Genomic DNA, 21267 nt, shown 5'->3' with positions numbered 1-21267 from the left:
TTGCAGATATACACATATGACTGAAATCACAAAGTCTGACTATTCTGTGTGTTTCCTTTGCCAATAACTGGAAAGAAAAGGCTATGCATGGTCTCTCATCAAAAATCTGCGAACTTTTTTTCATTTCATTTCACAGATATGCGTATTTTATAACCCCCCAAAATAACATTTTTTGTACACTCCAGGGAATATCAATCAAACCACATATTCTGACGTCATCACGTCGCCTACGTTCCGCACCGTCCTCTAGACACTTCCGGGTTTTTTGCCGCTGCAGCATCAACTGTTTCAGAGTCAGCTCTTTTGACACAAACAGGAACTTACCACCACTAAACTTGGCTGAAATCATGTTTTGAAACTGACCTCAGTTCAGCGGTTTGGCATCCCGGGTCCTCTTGTGTCAGTCAGCTGATCGCAGCCAGGATATTGCAAAAGCTTTGAGCTCTCCTGTCTGACACCAAGAAGTACATTCATAGTTGTTTTAAAAGAGCAGAAATGGCCACAAATCCACCGAAGTTAAAGACTGCGATTCATGCCAATGAACGGTGAGTAGCAGTAAGATGTGCCGATGGTCAGAGAGACAGAATGATGAGAGGACAGGTATTTAGCCTTCTCTGTCTGAGACTCATGCCTTCATTTGTAATTCTTTACAGGCTGCAAAACTTGAAGAATACTTTTGAGACAAAGTATGGAGTATCTCCGCTCTTCTATGCATGTGCGCCTGGAAGAGTCAATCTAATAGGTAAATTCATTTTATATAGTAGATTTTAGTTGATTTCGACAGTGGACTATGAGGTAAAGCATGTTTGGATTCATGATGCTTAAACTGGACCTTCAAGAGCAAATGTTAGAGCCCTCCTTAATATCTGTATTGTTTGTCCTAAGAGGGAAAAATCATACTGAAATAAGTGTAATCTAATGGAGGAAATATAATGTAATTTAAGGATGTTGAATATCAGCTATTCACAGTTTTAGTCCACAAATATCGGCATTAGTGCTAAACCAACAACAGTTACATCATCTACAGCAGAATCCTTTTAATGTATTTTATTTTTTATATTTTAATATTTAACAGGAGAGCATATCGATTACTGTGGCTACTCTGTTCTTCCAATGGCTATTGAACCAAATATCTTGGCAGCCGTCGCAGTGAACAGTTCAGGGACAATCACACTGGCCAACACAAATCCTCAATACAAGTAAGGCTTGAACTCCCACGATCAGAGCTGAATTTTAATGCTGAGCCTGTGTAATTAATTCAGGAGCTTAAAACGCATGTACAGTATCCTCTCTCTTCAGAATGTCTGTCACTGTGCAGGGACTTCACTGTGTCGTGTTCAGAGGACATCGCCATAGACAGAGAGAATCCAAAGTGGCATTATTATTTTCTCTGTGGAGTAAAAGGTATTCAGGTAAGTTATGTATTTTAGCTTGCTATACTGGAGTAAAGTGATACTTTACACCAAATAATGTCAAATGTCAAGTCAAATTTGTGAAATGAACCTCCCTGATGTGTGTTTTTCACAGGAGAAGTTTGGGATTGTTCATTTAGCAGGGATGTCATGTGTCATAGATGGAACCATTCCTCCGAGCTCTGGCCTGTCCAGCTCGAGCGCCTTAGTTTGTTGTGCCGGGCTGGTAACAATGGAGGCAAATCAAAAGTCCCTCTCCAAGGTAAAATGAAAGTTAGATTGATACTTTATTCATCCCCAAGGGAAATTCACAATGCTTTACAAGAGAAGCATGTCATGCCAAAGAACTAGAGATATATTCACACAGGAAAAAGTGTGATATGAATCTCTGTAAGAAATATTGCATGCAAATGTTGGCAATGTAAGAGAGTCATTTTCAAATGGTCTGTTTAGTCCTTTTTTGGTTGCAATCCTCCAGGTGGCGCTGGCGGAGATATGTGCCAAATGTGAGCACTACATTGGCACAGAGGGAGGGGGCATGGACCAGTCCATCTCATTCCTGGCAGAGAGGGGAACGGTTTGTAGTTTTTCTTTGAGCACATTAGGTCCGAGAAGTGGTACAACGTTGCATTTGTTCATTTTATTTTTTGCCTGTCAGGCAAAGCTGATTGAGTTCCAGCCTCTGCGAGCCACTGATGTTAAGCTCCCTGATGGGGCCGTGTTTGTGATCTCAAACTGCTGCGTGGAGATGAACAAAGCTGCTTCTTCTCACTTCAACATCCGTGTGGTGGAGTGTCGAATTGCCACAAAGGTACGGAGATCCTCTCCAGTGGGGTTCAGCCTGATTCTGTGTGGGCGAAGGATGATTTAAAGGAAAGGAAGAATAGTTAAAATTTTCAAAAAGCGTTCTTACACCACAATTACAGTTAAATCATGCCCAATGAGAAGGTTAAATAATTATTTGGCTGTACCGTCAAGACACTTCATAATGCATGTACATCCTGTGATGGGAGTCTTGTGTAAGAGTCATTTTGTTTTAAGGGGCCACAAGCCAAAAAAAGTTACATTTGTGCTCTTTAAATCTTCATCAATATGTAGTAGATATTTTATTTTTATATATTTACCACAGCAGAAATGTTATTAAATCGATGATCACAGAGCTTTAGCATCATCTGAATGAACATTTCTCACAGAGATACTGCAATCATGTTTTTCTTCTTCTTCTTCCAATTTGCTTGGTAGAACACTGCCTAAAAGCATAATTGTAGTTAGGTTTTGAAAATTACTATTCCTATTTATTTTGAGGATTCAGCACATAGTGAAGGAGAGTAGTTAGAAACATAAGAGTGTTTGGAAGAGTGTGAGTAAACACTCTCATCTCTCACTGTGAACATGAACTTCAGACAGCTTGTGTGTGAGTGCAAAGTGTGTAATACTCCATCCGAAAAAAATGTCTTGTGGGCTCAGATGCTGGCTCAGGCACGGGGTCTGGACTCGAGCGGGTTGTCGAGGCTGGCCCAGGTTCAGACAGAGCTGAAGGCCTCCCTGGAGGAGATGCTGGCTCTGGTGGACGAGGTGTTACATCCTGAGCCGTACAGCCGAGAGGAGATCTGCGAGGCGCTGGGCATCAACTCTGAGCAGCTTTCTTCAGAGCTGCTGAGCGCAAACACGCAGCATGGTGAGCAACGTCCGTGCATTTTTACACCTCTCATCTGAATTGTTACTGATGCAATTCGCCGAGTAGCCGATTAGTAGATTGAAAAAGGTTAAACAGTGACAATTTTGGTGATTGGTTAGTAGGTTGAAGTCAGTTTAAGAGTAAAACATTTGCAGTGTAACGACTTTTTTGGGATTAAAAAATGCCTTTTAGACTCTGGTAACTTGTGAATTTTTGACATTTTATGCATGAAACAAATTTAAAAAATATCAACAGATTAATCAATAATAAAAATTCGAGGTAATTTTTCGATGAATTGTTCAGCCCTCATATTGTGATATGAGACTAAATATCATCTGGTGTTTTCCTCATCATAATGCAATGCCTGTGTTTTCCTGGACTTATTCAATATACATTTAAGCGTCACAAATTTCCAACCATATTAATCTGTTAAATATGAGAAAAATGAACAGCGCCAGCCTTTGCTCATGGTTTTCTCTCTTATGTGTGAATGCCCACAAATGACTGATGACACTGACACTGAGGCATTTGTTCAAAAATACCAGAATATTTGGACTGGTTTGTTACCCAGCCCCAAGTGGACATTAACCAGACAGAAAGTTTGGCAGGACCAGACGATTGACAGCACATCTGCCTCTTCTTGTCTTTCTCAGTGACACATTTCAAGCTGTACCAGCGAGCCAAGCACGTGTACGGTGAGGCTGCGCGGGTGCTGCAGTTTAAGAGCGTGTGCGACTCTGAACCTGCAGAATCCCGACGGCTGCTGGGAGACCTGATGAACCAGAGCCACGCAAGCTGCAGAGACCTGTACGAGTGCAGCTGCCCTGAACTGGATCAACTGGTGGACATCTGTCTGTGAGTACAGCGAAGTCTCTCTACATTCACTGCTTTTCGAGGTTCAGACTCAACTTGAGTCACTCAAGAGAAAGTGGGATCAGATGAGATGTCAGCCAATGGAGATTCAGAAATTTGAGCAATAATGAAGAATTCCATTTAGCCCCTGTGCTCTGTATATTTAGTGCAGTAATAAATGTGGTCCTGTGTACTTTTATACAGTGGAGTTGGGAATACTGCCTTAACTTTGGTAGGATCTGATTTTTTGGAGCTGGCTGCTTTAGCATCTCTTTTGTGTTCCTTGCTTCATCATTCTTCCTAAATTTATGATCACTTAAAGGTCTTTGCTCATTATACTGAAATACAGACTTGACAGCTTTTTCTTGTTTCTCTTGGTTACAGGAAGTCGGGGGCTGTGGGATCCCGGCTGACAGGAGCAGGTTGGGGAGGCTGCGCTGTCTCCATGGTTCCTGATGAGAAGGTGGACTCGTTCTTAAAAGCTGTGAGGGAGTCATACTACCGTCGTGATCCACGCAGAGAAGCGCTGGAAAAACAGAGTTTGTTTGTGTCAAAGCCGGGCGGAGGAGCTGCAATTTTCCTCGAAGAGTGACACTCATCAGCCTTGTCTGTTTATGCAGCTTCCAGTTAACTCCAAATACATTTCTGTGGGGGTACAGATGCCTTTTTTATACCCTTAGACTTGAGACAGAAGGCACATGACAATGCCAAATGTAAACCTGTCTTTGCTGTTTCACTTTACTTCTTTACTCTTTACAGTAGTTCTGGAATATACGGTCCAATAATTCATAAACAATGTTGAGTTATTTCTTACAAAGGGACGATGCTTTTTGTGTTACATGTTTGTTTGTTTGTTTTTTTAAATCATGAATGTTAGGGTTTTTGCAATACATTGATTTTTGTACAGCTAATTCACTGTTCATCTCAGAAAAGAAAAGAGGACAAATAAAATAACAATCACATTTAATTTGTGCTGCTGTATAAAATCCATCCATCTTTTTAAACATGAACATAGTGTAGTGAACAGGGGCAAAAAGTCATGAAGAATTAAGTGTTTTGTGGCCTTACGTGTTTCTTTGGTGTGTCGTGTTAAATGAGCCACAGGGAAAGCAGGGCACAAAGTCGTGATTATAAGATGACACGCTGAGCTTGAGCTTCTGCACAGGATCTGTTTTCACCTCATTAGAGAGCAGTGATGGTGGAGGCTCGGTGGTCTAAGGCACATGCAACTGTACTGCACCGTACTGAATGTAACTGCAGCATTTAAACCTCCTCAGGGACCTTTATCACATCATACCTCACTCAGCCAGTTTTCCCTTTCACTCTCTCTGGTTACATGTCCACTAAATATTTGATAGATAAAGAGAGGATGGAAATGTTGTTCCATATACTTGAGGTTTTTCTAGCTGATTTCCACTGTGCTTATGTTTTTCATTCTGTTTATTTTGGGAAGCAGCAGGCGTCATGTTTGGAGTTTGATAATGACCATTCAGATGTTGAATAACAACTGCACAATGTTTAAAGTGAGGGATAAATCAGTACCTTAAAGAGAATTTTTCTTAGAGCGTATCAGATTTAAGCCATGCATTCATTTCTTTGAACAAACTCAAGCTGAAGAACCGTCAAATATCCGATAGAAACGATGGATCTTTGACAGGAACCATACAAAGCACAGCACAGGGAAAACTGCTCAGAATGATAACATTAGAAGCTCCACATTTGAGGTTTTCAGTTTGTTCAACAGCAATGGACTTAAATCAATAATTAAGTTGTGCTTATCATCAGATGCTCAGCAGCTTTACGTCAGTGTTAAGAGAAACACTTGTATTTTAGCACTTTGGATATGTCACTGTTGCTTTTTGCACTAGTGCTCCACACTGCCTTTATTTTTATATCATTTACAGTATCTTTGCACTATAGATAGTAGTTTGTTTGTAAAGGCTCCTCTTAAGGAACTAAAATGTCTCAATCTTTCTTTAATAATAGGAAATGCCATTAAAATAATATTGAATCAATGACCAAGATTTTTAGTTTAAAACATTCAAAAAAAAATTAACTACAATTATTGACATAATGAGAGGAAATGAAATGAAGTGTGATGGTGAAGACATCTATGTATCGTGTCGCGCAGATATCAACTGAAGTAAGCATGCTGACCAGCTAGCCCTTACCCATCCTGTCTCGTGATACAACTTTGTACCTCAAGAGATGAAAGCCTGATATTAGAGCTCAGGCCTCCGGAAGTGTGCGATAACAGATTCCCAACTTCCTCCTCCTTCATGCCTCACCTGAAGCCTCCATGTCTTCACCATCCCCAGAGTCATTGCCGCAGTCAAGGCTGCTGTAAATTACCTCCATACTGTTTTCCCTGTTGTCAGAGGTGATATACTGCCCCCTATTTGTTTGGAGTATGACTTCAACAGGTGGCCAGTTCTTACACATTGCACCTTTAAAGGTGTGGTTGATGGTTGCTGAAGGTTGTTGATAGCTGGATCAGGATCGAACACAGCTGGTTAGCATGCTAACATCAGTAGATATCTCTGCAACACAATATAAGTCTTTGAGATAACGTAAGAACTGTTGCTTCCTCAGATTCTGTTAATGTTATTGATAATGTTGATTTTATTAACTGCTAATGTTAGTTAATTTTTTGAACGTTTTAAGGTAAAATTCTGGTCATGTCTTACACATTGCCACTTTAAAGGTCAAATTGGATCAGTTGAGACAATATGACTAATATTTCTTTAACTGTAGCAACTCATGCATAATATTGCTTGTGTACCCTAAAATATACCTGCTGTTGTCAAGCTGAGTTTGCACCTTAAACAAATGTCTTAAATTAAAAACTTCTTTTGGAAATGGTTCCACCAGATAATCATGTTTCCATTGGCCTTTAAGTGTCCACATGATTAACACTGATAAAAAAACGAGGTATGCCTGTGTTGTATTTGAGCACAAAGTCACCCAATTGAAGGACACTCATACTTTGTGCTTGGTCTGTGGGATCCACGAGCCTTGTGTCCTGCAGTGAGTACAGTGTCTGTTAGCCAGGGTCGAGGTCAGTCTGCAGGCTGCTGTTTTGGACTTTGTTTTGCTTTGTTGATGCTCTCTGGTGCTCCTGCACTTTCATCAGATGCGCAAGACACTTCGTTCTTTCTCTTCAGCATGTTTTCTATCCAGTTGGACCTGTGTGGCGTTCTTCCAGGGGAGCGAGCAGAAGACACTTTGCTCGTCCTCATGTTTTTGCCTGAGGTAATCAGCTCTCCATAGCCCTGTTGGTGTGAGAAGGCATAGGCAGAGCGGCGGGAGCTCGTCCTGCGTACTCGCCTCAGGTTCTGCTCCTGAGGTCCTTGCCTCTTTCTAGACTGTTGTAGATGGCGAACCTGTCAAAATACAGCAGTGGGATGAAGAAGTACCTAGATCCTTGACTTCAGTAAAAGTACCACTACCACAAGGTAAGAATACAAGTCATTTAATCTGAAAAGTAATCAGTAACTAAAGTTGTCAAACAAGTGGAGAAAAAGTGCAATATTCCTTAAATGTAGTAGAGCAGACATCTACAGCAGCATCAGATGAAACACTCAACTAGTAAGTAATACTACCTCAAAAGTAATACTACCTCAAAATTGTAGAGTACATGTACTTAGTTATGTTCCACCACTAAAATACAGCCATGAGAGAAAAGTTACTGAAGTGTTCATCCTTTGCACAAACACTGTATATGCATTAAGGTTACTGTACCTTGTCTGTTAGAGTTGGGAAGAGGTTCACTCTGAGGAAGCTGACTGCTAAGCCGGGCACAACACACAACACAGTGGTGAGCAGAATGACCAACCACACACTCTTCTCTGACAGACAGTTACACGCCGTGCCTGAGGACACACAAATATGAATTCACTTAAACTCGCTTTCCGAACATCAGTGTTATTTGTTTACACGTATCCAACTGAGCCAAACTTACCTACGAATGGGAAATTATTCGGAAAGATGCCAAATATGCCGTCACTTTGCATTGCAAATAATATGGCAAAGTACACTGCCAGGCTTCCCCATATGAAGAGGTGATTGATGGCAGTCCAGTAGTGTTTGTCAAGTCCAATCTAGGAACACATACATGCAACACAAACATAAGTGTAATGCTAATTTCTCCGCTCGGCAGGGCTTATGTTGCCTTTTGTTCCATTTATACTCTTACCTGAACACTTACAACAATGACCAAAGATGTTGCTATGGTGACAGCAAATGCCTGTTGGTCGGAAAAGTAGAAGCCATCCTCTTTCACCATGGCAGAGAAGGCTCCATAGGGAATAAAGAAAAGCAGGAATGAGGTGCCCATCCCCTGCAGCGTGCACAGGAAAAACTGGCGCTTGTTGAAAAGAAGGTTTTGCTGGCCGGGTTTGTACAAGCTCGGGTAGTGAAGGCTGCTCTGGTCACTGACATCCTTCAGAAAGCAGAGATATCATGAGTGTTATGTGATATGTGAAGTATTATTATATAGTAGTGTTAGGGATAGGGTGATATAAGGCAGGAGACAAGAGCTTGATGTTCACAGAGGGATGAAAATTGACGGCTATCACACCGTGTACACTGGCTTATCTATGGAATTGAGATATATATGAGCGTCATTAAAAAATATTAATTTCTACTCTATTAGTGTTATTAGAAAACTACTGAATTCTACTGTATTAGTGTTACATAAAAAAAAAATTGAGAGATGATAAATTCAATATATTACAGATGGACAATATAGTACACTGATATGGATCAATCAGGGGTTGGTTGATTGGGGGTTCTAGTCACACATAAGTTAAATCTACTGTCGTACCTGCTGTAGGGTTAGATGTTTAGGTACCTTTTGGAAGTTTATTGGTCATGACACAGTGAAAGAGTTCTACAGTAATGAGATATTCACCTGTATGACTTGACAGTATCTTGAAAAGAAAAACAAAAAAGGAAAGTATAAGATGGCTCAGGAGGTAGCCATTGGAGAGTTTCTTAAGAAAACATCGTCACATATTTAACTGTATTACCTGATCAAAAAGTCCCATCGCTAGAACTGGCAACGACGTATAGACTATATTGAAGAGGGTAATGAACCACTGGTCATACACCGTCTGTGGAAAGAGGACAGATATTGATTGGAAGTGTGTGTAGCCAAAATAATCTGTCCTATTTCATTTCAAGTTGCACAAACACATAAGATGAGGCTCTAAAGATGCATGAAGAATCAACGCCTCATGACATATTACAGAATTCTTACCTGAGCCGAGAAACCACAGAAGAAACCGTACCAGAAGTGGACCAGCGTGAAGGCAAAGTTCTTGTAGAAGAAATAGCACAGGAAGTTACACATGCGGAAGTACGACCAGCGTCCGTGCACCAGCAAGAGGCGCTGCAGGTACCGAAACTGAGCGAAGGAGTAATCTGACGCCAGAACAGCCTGCATCCCCTCCTGACCGCTGATGCCGACACCGATGTGAGCAGCTGAGGGAGAAATACAGTGTGGATCACTGCGCTTTTGAAAGTGAAACATTAACTATCCTTGAAATATTACCGATATATTAAAGTTGAGACAACATAACAAAATCAGAGCCTGATGGCACATAGCAGCTGCAGCTCAACTCAGTGCTCTGCTGCTTCATATAGCCTCAGTTTGTGCCACTCATGTATTAAAAATCCAGCACCGATTTGCAGCTCCTCAGTGTCTCAGCCACAACACCACCCAGCCTCTTGCCTCCACCTGCCTCAAGCTCCAACCCTCAACCACCACCACCACATGCCCTCTACACAAGTACTCTCACTACCTGAGCTCTGTGTGCTCCAGCATATCTCTGAACTGCTCTCCACCTCAGAACCTTGTGCCTCACCTGCTGTTCTCAAGACTTCTCAGCTACAAGTTTCCTCATTTGCACTTTCAATAAATTCCTATTTTTCCCTTACTCCCTGTGTTATTGCTACTGAGTCCAATTCCTACCTGAAACATAACAAACACATCGTCATGCTTCACGCTGCTGTTCTGTCATTCCCTTGGGTCTATGAATAAAACTGATCGATCCTGGGACTTACTCTTGATCATGCTGACATCATTGGCTCCATCTCCAATAGCCAGGGTGACGGCCCTCTTGTGCCTCTTCACCAGTTCCACCACCTGGGCCTTCTGCATCGGAGTGACCCGGCAGCAGATCACTGTTTTACACAAACAGGCCAGATCCAGGAAGACATGCTCCATCTGTGGCTCCAGAGCATGAGCCTACAGGGAGAACACATACAGCACAGACAAACATATCATTAACATCCTATAGTGTCAACCCTCTGTGGAGGCAACACCAAGCAACAGCTCAATGTAACGTTTCCATTGAGGTGTTGTGCATAATTCACACGGCTCAAGGCACAGCCAGGGAGCAGCTCATCTGTGAGGAAATAGATGTTAATGAAAATCTGCTCATTACAGACTCGGCACAGTCAGCAGCAGGTACGAAGATGCCAGAGTCAGCAGGCAGCAGCACAACCAGCATTTAACAAAGTAAAACCTGCAGGCCTCAGTACCAAAACAAAAACAAGCCCAGCAGAAGATGCAATTATTATTCCAGCAAAAGAAAATGCTCGAAAATATAACACATTTGAATATCTTACCAAACTGTGTCCATTGATGACCAAGGCATACTCTGCAATAATGGCTTCTTCAAACACAGAGTCATCTAAAAGCATATCTGTCTTCTCAGCATCTCCTGCACTGCTAACTTGACTCAGGCCCAGAATGTGCTCTTTAGCGCTCCTGAGGAGACAGGACAGCCAGTAAACATACAGTCTCAGTGTGTTTGTTATGAGCTTTGATAAGACAGAAGTCTCTTTGTCAACTGAATCAATTATTTTATATAGGAGATTAATCTTCCAGACTTCAAACATCACGACTCTTAATTGCAGCTTTGTGGAGATTCTCAGTCATCCAGGTCATGCTTATTGAACGAGGGTTGAATCAAGGGCAACTGGACTTGGTTGTAGATAGTTGAAAAGATTTCACCTCTCAATCAAGGGGTTTCTTCAGTTCTAACTGATCGGTGCAGACTCCTCTGCGGGTCGTAATCAAGGTCATTGATAATCTCACAGCCGTTGCAGCCATTGTGAGAATGTCAACCTGTTGTTGCGAGTGGAGGTGAGAGCAAAATGTAGTGTGTCACCTGAGCTGCTGCTGCACCTCCAGCAGCGAGTGGCCAGAGATAACAAACACCTCGTTCATGTCGTCTCGCAGCATGTTGCAGGAGTAGCCAATGTTCATTGCCGTCTCTGAAATGTTTGACACAGTTCACAGCTTGTCACAGTATCAGTGTTTCTGGTCAGAAAGATCACTCAGGTGACTCTTGTTACCTAGTTTGTCTCCTGTGAGGACCCAGATCTTGATGTCGGCCAGACTTAGACAGGCGATAGTTTCTGGGACTCCTTCCTGGAGTTTGTCCTCGATGGCTGTGGCTCCTAGAAGCTTCAACCAGGACAGCAGTCAGTCTGCAGAGGCGAAATGAGCCTGATGGCCCCAAGGATGTAAACAAAGGAACGTCAATGTTACCTTCAAGCCCTGCTCGATCTCCTCGTAGAGAACAGCCAGCTGTTCCTCGTGGTTCTCAATTACAGTGCTGGCGAACAGGAGCTTCTTCATCCAAACGTCAAAATCATCTTCATCGAGATCTTTGTAGGCCAGAGCTAATGTTCGAAGTCCTTCTCCAGCAAATTCCTGCAGAGAAAATGATGAGAAAAACAAACAGAACAGTTGTAATGTGCCACAAAACAGGGCAGTGTGAGGAATCCTTTGCTGAATTTGTGCAAGAAGAAGAGACGTATTTCATTTTATTGGCATTCATTGCTGTGACAAAGGACATGACATTCAATACTTCAATAGTATATTTTCCAGTAGAGACACTAATACTACCACTCAGCTCCAACTGCTGTCCTCACTGTTATGTAAGCAACATGTACATTAATGGCAACTTTCTCAGGATCATTGATTTCAGTGAGACAAAGATAAATACAGATGCACAGTGCATTTAAGTGTATGGTGCTCTTGAGTCCAATTGTAAAACACTCACACTGAGATGGTTTGAGGTAGTGTGCATGAGGTCTTCACTGGATGCATCCAGACGGTCAAAGATAATGGTGTCAGCCCCTTTAGAGTAGAGTTTAATCTGGCCCTGTGGATTTCTCACTGGAAAACACAGCAAGAGAGCACAACATTACTTTTCAGATCAAATCCATCTTGCACACATACAACAAATATGTAAAGTGCAGACTGCAAACAGATGCGTGTACATACAGGCTGTTCACTTCCTGTTGTTTTTAGAAATGAAGATTTATTTCTAATTGTCAATGCTATTACAAAAAATGTTAAATAGGAAGCCAGTAGAGAGGCAGACTTTCTGTGAGCTAAAAGGAGCATTGTCGTTATGAGTGAAGACCTAACCAATGACACTCATTCTCTTGCGCACGTTGTTGAAGTCCAGTATGGCCAGTAGCTGGTAGGTGACAGCTCGCCCCATCTCACACAGTGTGATGGTCTCGGGGGTTCGGGCCCGGAAGACAAATCCAAAGTTTCGTGCTGCAGTGACCAGGGCTCCCTCATCAGGCGACTGGGCCTGGTACACCAGATGTCCTGCATGAAAACAGAAACATCCATCAGAATTTTCCTTTAATCAGTTACTTTTGCTGGATCGTGTGCACAGTTTACCCTCGCTCTTCTCCTCCGGCATGACCGTGTGACACAAAGCCAGCAGTCTGAAGAACTCCTGCACTGCAGGATCCTCCAGCTTAATGGCTTCAACCAGGCTGCCGTCGTAAAACTTAAACCTTCTGTCACACAGAGGGTTGAAGGAAAAGTCCACACAGGCTGTTTTCTGAAGACACATGGACCAACAATATAGTAATGATGTTATTATTATGTTACAGAGTTAAGAATTCAAGCTTGTCGAGTCAAACTTACTTCTGTAATTTCCACCTTCTGGTCAAATTCATTATAGACATCACCTGAGAGAAAACAGTTAAAGACTTAAATATCATGTCAAACATTGCAGTTTAATGAAAATAAACAGTTTATTTTTATGTTTAATTATTCAAAAATATTTGTGAGTCTGAAGTTAAATATATTCATATTAAACTTTTAAAGTATGTCAGAAAGCTCCACACCATACGTCTGTCCATTTATGGAGCACTTGCTGAAGACCATGATGTTCTGGGTGAGCGTGCCCGTCTTGTCAGAGAAGATGAACTCCACCTGGCCCAGCTCCTCGTTCAGGGTGGTGGTGCGAGCTTCTGCTGCAGTGTCCGCCTGATTGTAGTACATCCTCCGGTCCCAGTTAATGAAGTAACTGTGACCGAGGCGCAGAACCTCCACACTGATGGAAGGTTTAACTATGCATTTTACTGTACAATGACTTTCAGATTGAAACACCCAGAGAAATAAAACAGACATGATTGCTTAGAAACAGGGTAACAATTAGGTCTTATGCTTAATGTCTTACCTGACATACAGTGAAATGGGCACAACAGTGTTGAGGATGATGATGTAGGACCAGAAGGTGAGGAAGCCAGAGAAAACAGCGCTGCCCTGAAACTCATCCCTCGGCAAAAACACCTGGAAGTTTCTGCCAATCCAGCTCTCCCAAACTGTGTTTCCAATGGCCAAAATAACCCCCATACAAATGAGGAAGGCAAAGATCTGAAAAATAGATCATGATTTTATGTTCACTATGAAAGATATTATATCAGTTAATCTTTTATAAACACTAAAAACTCCATAGCCATGATGCACGTACAGCACTCAGGTGTTTCTGAGTGTGGCCAGACCTCTTCCCAAGACTGTGTGCATGCATACAAACTACACTTGATCAAAGTCCAACAACATCTATCCATGTAATGAATGCCTTCACAAACAGTTTTATATTGTACAGTATGTATGTTATATTTATACATTTCTAAAACGGACATTGAATCATTAGAACACCAATTTTACAACTGTAGCTTTTAATCTGTGCTTGAGAAAGAAAATCTCGCTTTCCAATATAGAGACATTGCTTTTGGAATTTCTTTGCAGGGCAAACAGGTTGAACACTTTACAAGCAGCTTAATTCTGCTGGGAAAATCCCGTTCACACAATCTACATTTATAAGATCTCTTCCTGTTCTTGAATCCTTTTTTTTTTAGTTATTTGTTCTTATCAATGAGGCAGCCCTGTTCTCAGATGGGTTGTAATTAACTGATGACATGCTCTACAGATGCCTGTTTTTGTTGACCTATCCCTCGTGATCTGTTAGATTTGTTGCACCTCCTGCACCTCGTTTTTATTTGCACATACATATAATCTCATCGACTCATTGACAAAATTGTTTTGGTCTTAATACATTTAAAATAAAGTGCACTATGTAAAAACTCACCCACAAAACCAAAGTGTTCAACAGTTTGTCAATGCTTGTCCTTTTAAATGTGGTCCTTCCGCAGTTCTGCATCAGTTTGGTTTGCAAACCTGTTGAGAGGAGTTGAAGAAACAGCTGTAAGTGTTGAGTGAACATTAACAACAAAGGGGTTTATGAGCTGGAAATAAGAAGGAAAAACATAGAGCCATGGCTAATGGATGTGGACACCCAGAGCATTAAAAAAAATGAATCATACCAGCGAAGAGAACCATTCCAAAGCACCACTCAGTGTTTCTGAGTACACAACCTCGCAGCAGCATTTTTCCATTATCCAGAGGGTACTTATTGTCTTTCCAGTATAAAGTTCCTGTAAATTTATCCAGCTTGTTGTTCGGTGGTTCACAAATGACTTCTCCTGCGGGAACAAAGGAAATAGAGTCTTACTGACATCAGTCATCACTGCAGCAGAAAAATCACAGTAGATGTGCATTCACATAACCAAATACAATCCCTCTGAAGTCCACACAAAGACAGCCTGAGGTGTCATCAGGTGATTAGTTACACAGATGTAAAAAGAAGCAAACATGTAAAACATCATCTCACCATCAAAATCCATCAGTTTTGTAACTTCTCCCAAATCTGAGGTGACGGTCAAAGCCTGACGAACTTTCAGATTTGTCTCCCTGAAATGGAAAACAATCATTTGTCTTCTGTGCTGACGTAGAAAAAAGGGATTTCCTTCCTCAGGCAAATGATACAGTGCTCAACCTTTTACTTCATATACCCAGCACAGCACTTACCCATCCAGCTCTGCAGTCTCGATATAGCAGAGTCCATAGGGCTCACTGCTACAGAGAAGGAGGATGTCTGCCTGTGTGTAAAACCAATATGAAACCCTCAGTGGTGAGAAAAAGCAATAAATCAATCTCTGCACCACTGAACCTGCAAGAGCACTCAGCCGCGTCTGAAATTCCCAGAAGGAACCTTTAATTGTAAACCTTTGCTGACTTTTTCCTCTCTTCCATGTGAACATGAAAGACAGGATTGAACGCCTTCTAATAAAAGCTGCAACCAAAGGAAAAAGGACAATTTACTCACGGCAACAAACTGATTATTCTCCAGTTTGATGATATCTCCAACTCGAACGTTCATCCATTTCTCATTCTGCAAACTTGGAGATGAAAGCTCACAATTAAAACCCAATAAATGTCCCTGAACATGTCATTTGTGGATGTTATTCAGCTGTCGTACAGAGCATCTAAGCAGGAAAAGGATAAAGTACCTTCCTCTGATGAGAACCTGAGACTGGCGGTTATTGACTTGCTGGTCGCTCTTGTGTCTGAACTAAAATTTAAAACAACAATTTCAGCAGGTGAGATAAAAACAGAAGCCCAGAGGAGCTTTAAAAAGCTGAACTGACATAGTCATCTGTGGCGTCCTTGACTGCCGTGATTACCAGCACCAACACCAAAGGCACGATGGTTGTGAACCAGGACAGAGAGGAGATTGCAGGAATTAACTGTGTGGGAAGAAAGGCAGGGAAGCTCATTCAGTCTCTCCCAAAAAACTGCAAATACACACCCACGAATACAGTTTCTCCTACCTGCAGTATCAACAGCACTAAGAAGTAAGCATTAGCCACCCTCTGGAACTGCTCAAACAAGTTGATGGGCAGGAAGGTGAAGAGGTTGTACTTTGAGGTTTTGATGCGATTGTCCTGCAGAACCACACAGGTAGACAGTGAGGAAGAAAACCAGCCGACCCTTGTGGGTAAACGTGACGTCACGTTGAGGTGTACTTACAGCGTAAGAGAACTTGTCATTGTAGTCCCTCGCATTGGCTTTCACATGGCGTTCCTTCTCTACACACAGAAAGCACATGGTCACGAGCTATAAATATCGGGGAAGCCTGCTCGCTAAATTGATTTAAAAGAAGGATAAAAACTAGCTACGACTTTCCCGAAACAGGCATGAAACCTTTGTGCTTTGCCTCACACATATTCACTACTGCACTTCTTTTAAAATATTGGACTGGACTTGATTTTAGACATTCGATGGGCCCTTTTTTTTTTTTTTTTACTTTATCATTATTATCATTATCAAGTGGGTTCTTTTCTCCATCTCATTTTACATTATTATGCCATTCTATTGCTGTTTTTAGGCATTTTTATCTTTACTATTATTTATTATTATTACTGTTATTACTATTACTATTATACAAGCGCATTGAGTCCATTCCTTGTATGTGCACACATGCCACCAATAAAGCCTGATTGAGATTCTCATTTCTAATTAGTGGGCTTTAATCTCCATCTTATTTTTAATTGACTATGATATTCCATCGCTGTTTTTATGTCCATTCTGTGTCTTGCTGTTTTATGTGAAGCACTTGGTGTATTTAATTTCTTTGTTGTAAAGCATTTTGAGAGCCATTTCTTGTATCAAAGTTGCTATATAAATAAAGTTTATTTTTATTATAAAGGGCAAGTAAATAAAATGCCATATAAATACAATGAATATACTTCAGACCTGTCTGTTTTTACGACAATTTATTGATTTCTGGAATGACTGTACAAGAAAGCTTACTTCCTTGTATATCTATGTAAGATTCTCATTCATCCAGGTCTTCATTCCCTGTACACTTACAAACCCTACTCATTTACCTCATTTACCTCTGTGACTTGTTGCTGTTATCCTCATACAACCACAAGCACAACTCCATGAACTTCAAAGATGGCTGCTACACAGCTCCCTCTCCAATTGAAAAAAGACAATACAGTCATGCAGCAATAGTTGGTTCTGATCTGCGTAGTCCTAAAGAGATCTACACAGGTATAATCTCTGTATCAACACATTCTTACATTTCATTTGTTTGAGCTCTATGAGGTGAGATCCCAGGTATTATGAATCTGCAGCTCATTTTAAAACAGCAGTGAGACGTCCCACTGAACCTTTTACATTTCTTTGTACCACTTCAATTTAATTTAAGGCTTTTCTTTAATCCACCCAAGCAGAATGCGCCGTCTCACCACGCTGCTTTGTTATCGAAGTATAGTGTCAGGGGGTGAAGTCAGAGCCTGCACAAAGTCTCATCAGAAACAATGCAGGTTGAATTTTAATTGGAAGATGGCATGGAGCTCCTAGGTATTATGAGCCTTTTTTCCCTGTCGTTTGTCAGTCACTGATAGCTCCTGTCATTTCAACACCTGCCACATAGTGTTCAGTGTGACCTGACTTCCACACCCACCTGCACACCTGCTCCTTCATTGGCTCCCTGCTGTATACACACCTCCCCTTTTGTTTCCTGCCAGATCGTCTACTGTCCCACCTTAGCTGTGGTGGTCCAGCCTCTTTTCTCTTTCCAGCCTGCTGTTGCCTGCCTTTCTTGACTTCTTGCCCACCAGTTATGGTCTTTTGGTTTTGGCCGTATGTTATGGCTGCCTACAGTAGCTTTTGTCGAACCTTCCTTTGAACAACAACGTAATACCTTCAATTAAAGTGATGCAAGACAAGGTTGATCTTGACTTGAACAGTATATTTGCACATTTCTCTCAGTCTATTACAATCTTAGTGTCTGTCTCTTGGACACTTATTTCTCCAGACTGAGGTTAAATTTCTGACAATTTCCTGTAAATGAGTACTCCAGTAATCTTGCACTGCACTTTCATAAAGTGAAAGGACTCACAAGAGACAGATTTGAAAAACAATGGTCAAAATTGAGGCAGCAGAGTTTTAGTCCTGTGAGTGGATCAAGCTCCAAAAACACATACATCATACATCTCCCACAAGCCACTTTGCCTTTGATTGGACCATCTCTGCCTGTCTGTAAGGCAGGCTTTCTAAAAATGCATGACTTGAGCCAATCCAAAATGACCCTGATGACTTCATTAGGGTTACTCTTCAAACTTAAGAAAGCTCCCTTCAAAGTTACAGAAAACATGATTCAAGTGTTTGCTTTCACTTACGCAGTCCCACTCTTCGTGAACTAAACTAAACATCATGTGAAAAATCGTCATCGAGTACCCCATTACGATTTAGGGTTCAACATTTTAAAAATATACATACTTATTCACTTTTTTGCAGAGTTAGATGAGAAGTACCACTCTCATGTTTGTCCACTAAATATGAATGTACAGCCAGCAACTAGTTAGCTTAGCTTATCTTAGCATAGAGACTAACAACAAGGAGCAACAGCTAGCCTGGCTCTGTCCTTAGGTTAAAAATCCTCTTGCCAGCACAAAGTTCACTAATTAACACATCATATCACATTTATTTTGTAAAAATAACAAGTATTTCTTAATTTCTTGGTTTTCTTAACTTCACGACAAGACTCAAGCAACAAGATATAGTATGCTAAATTAGTTAGCTTTGGATGTGCTGGTTGGCCGGGCTAGCTGTTTCCCTTGATTCCAGTCTTTATGCTAAGATAAGCTAACATCTCCTGACTGTAGCTCCATATTTAGTGGACAGACACAAGAGCGGTATCGATCTTCTCATGTCACTATTGGCCAGAAAGCAGAATTTCGCAACAACTCAAGACATCATCCACAACACCTTTGGCAATCATCTCATGGCTCACATTAAGGTGATGCATTATGGTTTATTATCATGCTTTCTTAAACAGGAAATATACACAAACACTCACAAACAACAAAATAAATAGCAGTCCCCTTCAACAGGATGAAACCATTTATCAAACTTTCAGCACAGAGCAATGCCTGAAGGCGTACTCTGCCAGACCTGTTGTTTCCAGACGAGGTTAAATCATTGCTGAATAATGTATAACACACATGCACAGAGCTGCAACAGGATAGACCACACGACAGACAGGCCTCGTCCTGCTATCAGTTACTATGACAATTAATTATTAAGAAAGGCTGCTGTTGTTCAAAGGCTTTGGTCTGCTTAAACATTTAATTAGAAGATGTGCCAATGCAATACTTTTTTCTAGTGCAGCACAAAGTTATCTGTTTCTTAATGGACTGATCTATGGAGGAACTTTTTATTTGTACTGAGCTTCAGCAGAGTTTTGAGTGAGCCTGCAGGTCTGAGCAGCTTTCAGTCAAATCAAACACTGAAATGATTCACAAAAGCAAAATTATTCAGACCATATTCCTCTGGAGTCTAACATCAATACAGGAAGCTTTTAGGTGATCAGTTTCAGTAGCCACAGGAAACATTTCTTGTCAAAAGGATGACAACACAATAACAAGGATATGTATTAGTCCTGTCCCTGACAGACACAAGGTCGCCTCACTCTGAACAAATGGCAACTGCATGCACACCACCCAAATGAAAAACACATTCAGAGAGAGAAAGGCTACTGTATGCTGTTTCGTTTTACACCTCTACACCAGTGCACTGCAGCAGGACAGGATGAGGAGCTACAACATAACTGCCTGAGAGAGGACGACACTAAAACAATTCATGGCTCCAACTACTGACAAACAAAAGATGATTTTTTTTTCCTCTACACCAATCTAATTTTTCATGTTCTTCTCCTCCACGTCATTTTACATATAGAAAAAAAATCTTACCAATGTGAATATTTCTCCTCCAGAACGCCATCGTCTCCGGGGACCTCCCGAGTGTTTCCCTATATGACATGTGGAGACATCAGGGTAGGAAGGTGACAAATAAGTACATTTACTGAAGCACTGTACTTAAATACAGTTATTAGTTTCTAGTCACTTTACAGATGGAGATTTTAAATGCAAAATATGTATTATTATAGCGTAAGATATCCAACCAACTTCCTCATTAGGTCCACATTGATTAACTATAACATTAAAATGCTACTTACACGTGAATGCATCAGTAATATATAATAGTAAAACACTCACAGGAGGCTTTTTAAAAAAAAAAAAAATAATAATAATAATAATAATGCTTTATTATTAAGTGACATGTTCAAAGGAGGAGTTTTACTTGTAATGGAATATTTGTGTCACTTTTACTTAAAGGATGTGAAGTGCAGGGAGTGAATATGGAGGACTGAATCCATGTGTGCATTTCATGTACTTTGGTGTCCATCTGAGGCAATACACAAAGAAAAGTGGTATCTTGTTTCTTTTCTGTTCAGAAGAACAACTGTAATTAGACTATGCTGAGAGCAGCAGCAGCAGTGAGCTGTGTCTCCTCAGCTAAAGATCCCTGGTGAGCAATTCAAACCTAAAACAAGATGTATAGTTCACTCATTTTCAATAGAAATACAGGACGTGAGGTTTTTTTTTTTTTTTTTTTTTTGAGGGCTTGTCTGTAGTATAAATGATGGTTTCTTACCTTGCGCAAGTTTGTCACCGGCGCAGTCTTTTGTTGTCTCCATGTATCCTGTCATTCAGCGACGATCATTGATTTTCAAGCACCACATTCCGCAGATTTATCCGCAGTAAACGCAGGTATCCTCTTCCTGAATAATAAACATCAACTCACATGAATGGACTCGAGTAAATGAATAGCAGCGCTTGTTAAGATGCGGTGAGTAAGAAGAAGCTGCGGACGGTGTTCAGGCGGTGAAAATGGTGCAGGCGGGCAACAATGAGGCAATCACGCTTTTCCGAGAGACGCGTGGAGAGAAAGAGACATAAACTGATGATCAGGGCGACGAGGTGGTGTGTGTGTGTGTGTGTGTGTGTGTGTGTGTGTGTGTGTGTGTGTGTGTGTGTGTGTGTGTGTGTGTGTACGTCTCTCTCTCTCTCCCCCCCCCCCCACCTGAAAAACTGATTTTTCTTTTCAGACATTTAAGCACAATCACACGTGAGTCGTGACAGCATTCAAATTATAAGCTGTAAAAAGTGTATTGGATAATGAATAGAAAAACAGCTATGTACATTTACATTTGTACAGATTCTAAAAATATGAAGTGCCATAAAAAGTACTATTGCCAATATCCTTATGAGAAAACTACATATGTCATGTTGTATTGCACCTGA

General features: G+C 41.1%; 2 protein-coding genes across 2 annotated transcripts; one reads left to right on the top strand and one right to left on the bottom strand.

The window, feature by feature from the left end:
* Nucleotides 1-211: 211 nt before the first annotated feature.
* Nucleotides 212-4902, top strand: galk2 (galactokinase 2). The gene is made up of 10 exons (XM_070973081.1): nt 212-545; nt 654-742; nt 1076-1199; nt 1319-1412; nt 1528-1674; nt 1891-1989; nt 2071-2223; nt 2880-3090; nt 3744-3945; nt 4327-4902. Exons 1-10 carry the CDS (start codon nt 496-498, stop codon nt 4532-4534), a joined length of 1377 nt encoding a protein of 458 aa, XP_070829182.1. The 5' UTR covers nt 212-495; the 3' UTR covers nt 4535-4902.
* atp8b4 (ATPase phospholipid transporting 8B4) lies at nt 4889-20861 on the bottom strand. The gene is made up of 28 exons (XM_070973080.1): nt 20618-20861; nt 19873-19931; nt 16139-16197; nt 15940-16053; nt 15757-15855; nt 15619-15680; nt 15435-15507; nt 15137-15207; nt 14940-15019; nt 14593-14751; nt 14358-14446; nt 13446-13642; nt 13111-13319; nt 12908-12951; nt 12656-12821; nt 12392-12580; nt 12021-12136; nt 11504-11668; nt 11308-11419; nt 11121-11226; nt 10576-10717; nt 10009-10192; nt 9203-9426; nt 8973-9056; nt 8138-8383; nt 7904-8042; nt 7684-7814; nt 4889-7325 (listed from the first exon to the last, which is right to left on the bottom strand). Exons 2-28 carry the CDS (start codon nt 19901-19903, stop codon nt 7002-7004), a joined length of 3615 nt encoding a protein of 1204 aa, XP_070829181.1. The 5' UTR covers nt 19904-19931; nt 20618-20861; the 3' UTR covers nt 4889-7001.
* Nucleotides 20862-21267: the final 406 nt, after the last annotated feature.

This window comes from Chaetodon trifascialis, chromosome 10 (assembly GCF_039877785.1).
Source record: "Chaetodon trifascialis isolate fChaTrf1 chromosome 10, fChaTrf1.hap1, whole genome shotgun sequence".
Taxonomy (NCBI): domain Eukaryota; kingdom Metazoa; phylum Chordata; class Actinopteri; order Chaetodontiformes; family Chaetodontidae; genus Chaetodon; species Chaetodon trifascialis.
This window is presented reverse-complemented; position numbering and strand designations above follow the sequence as displayed.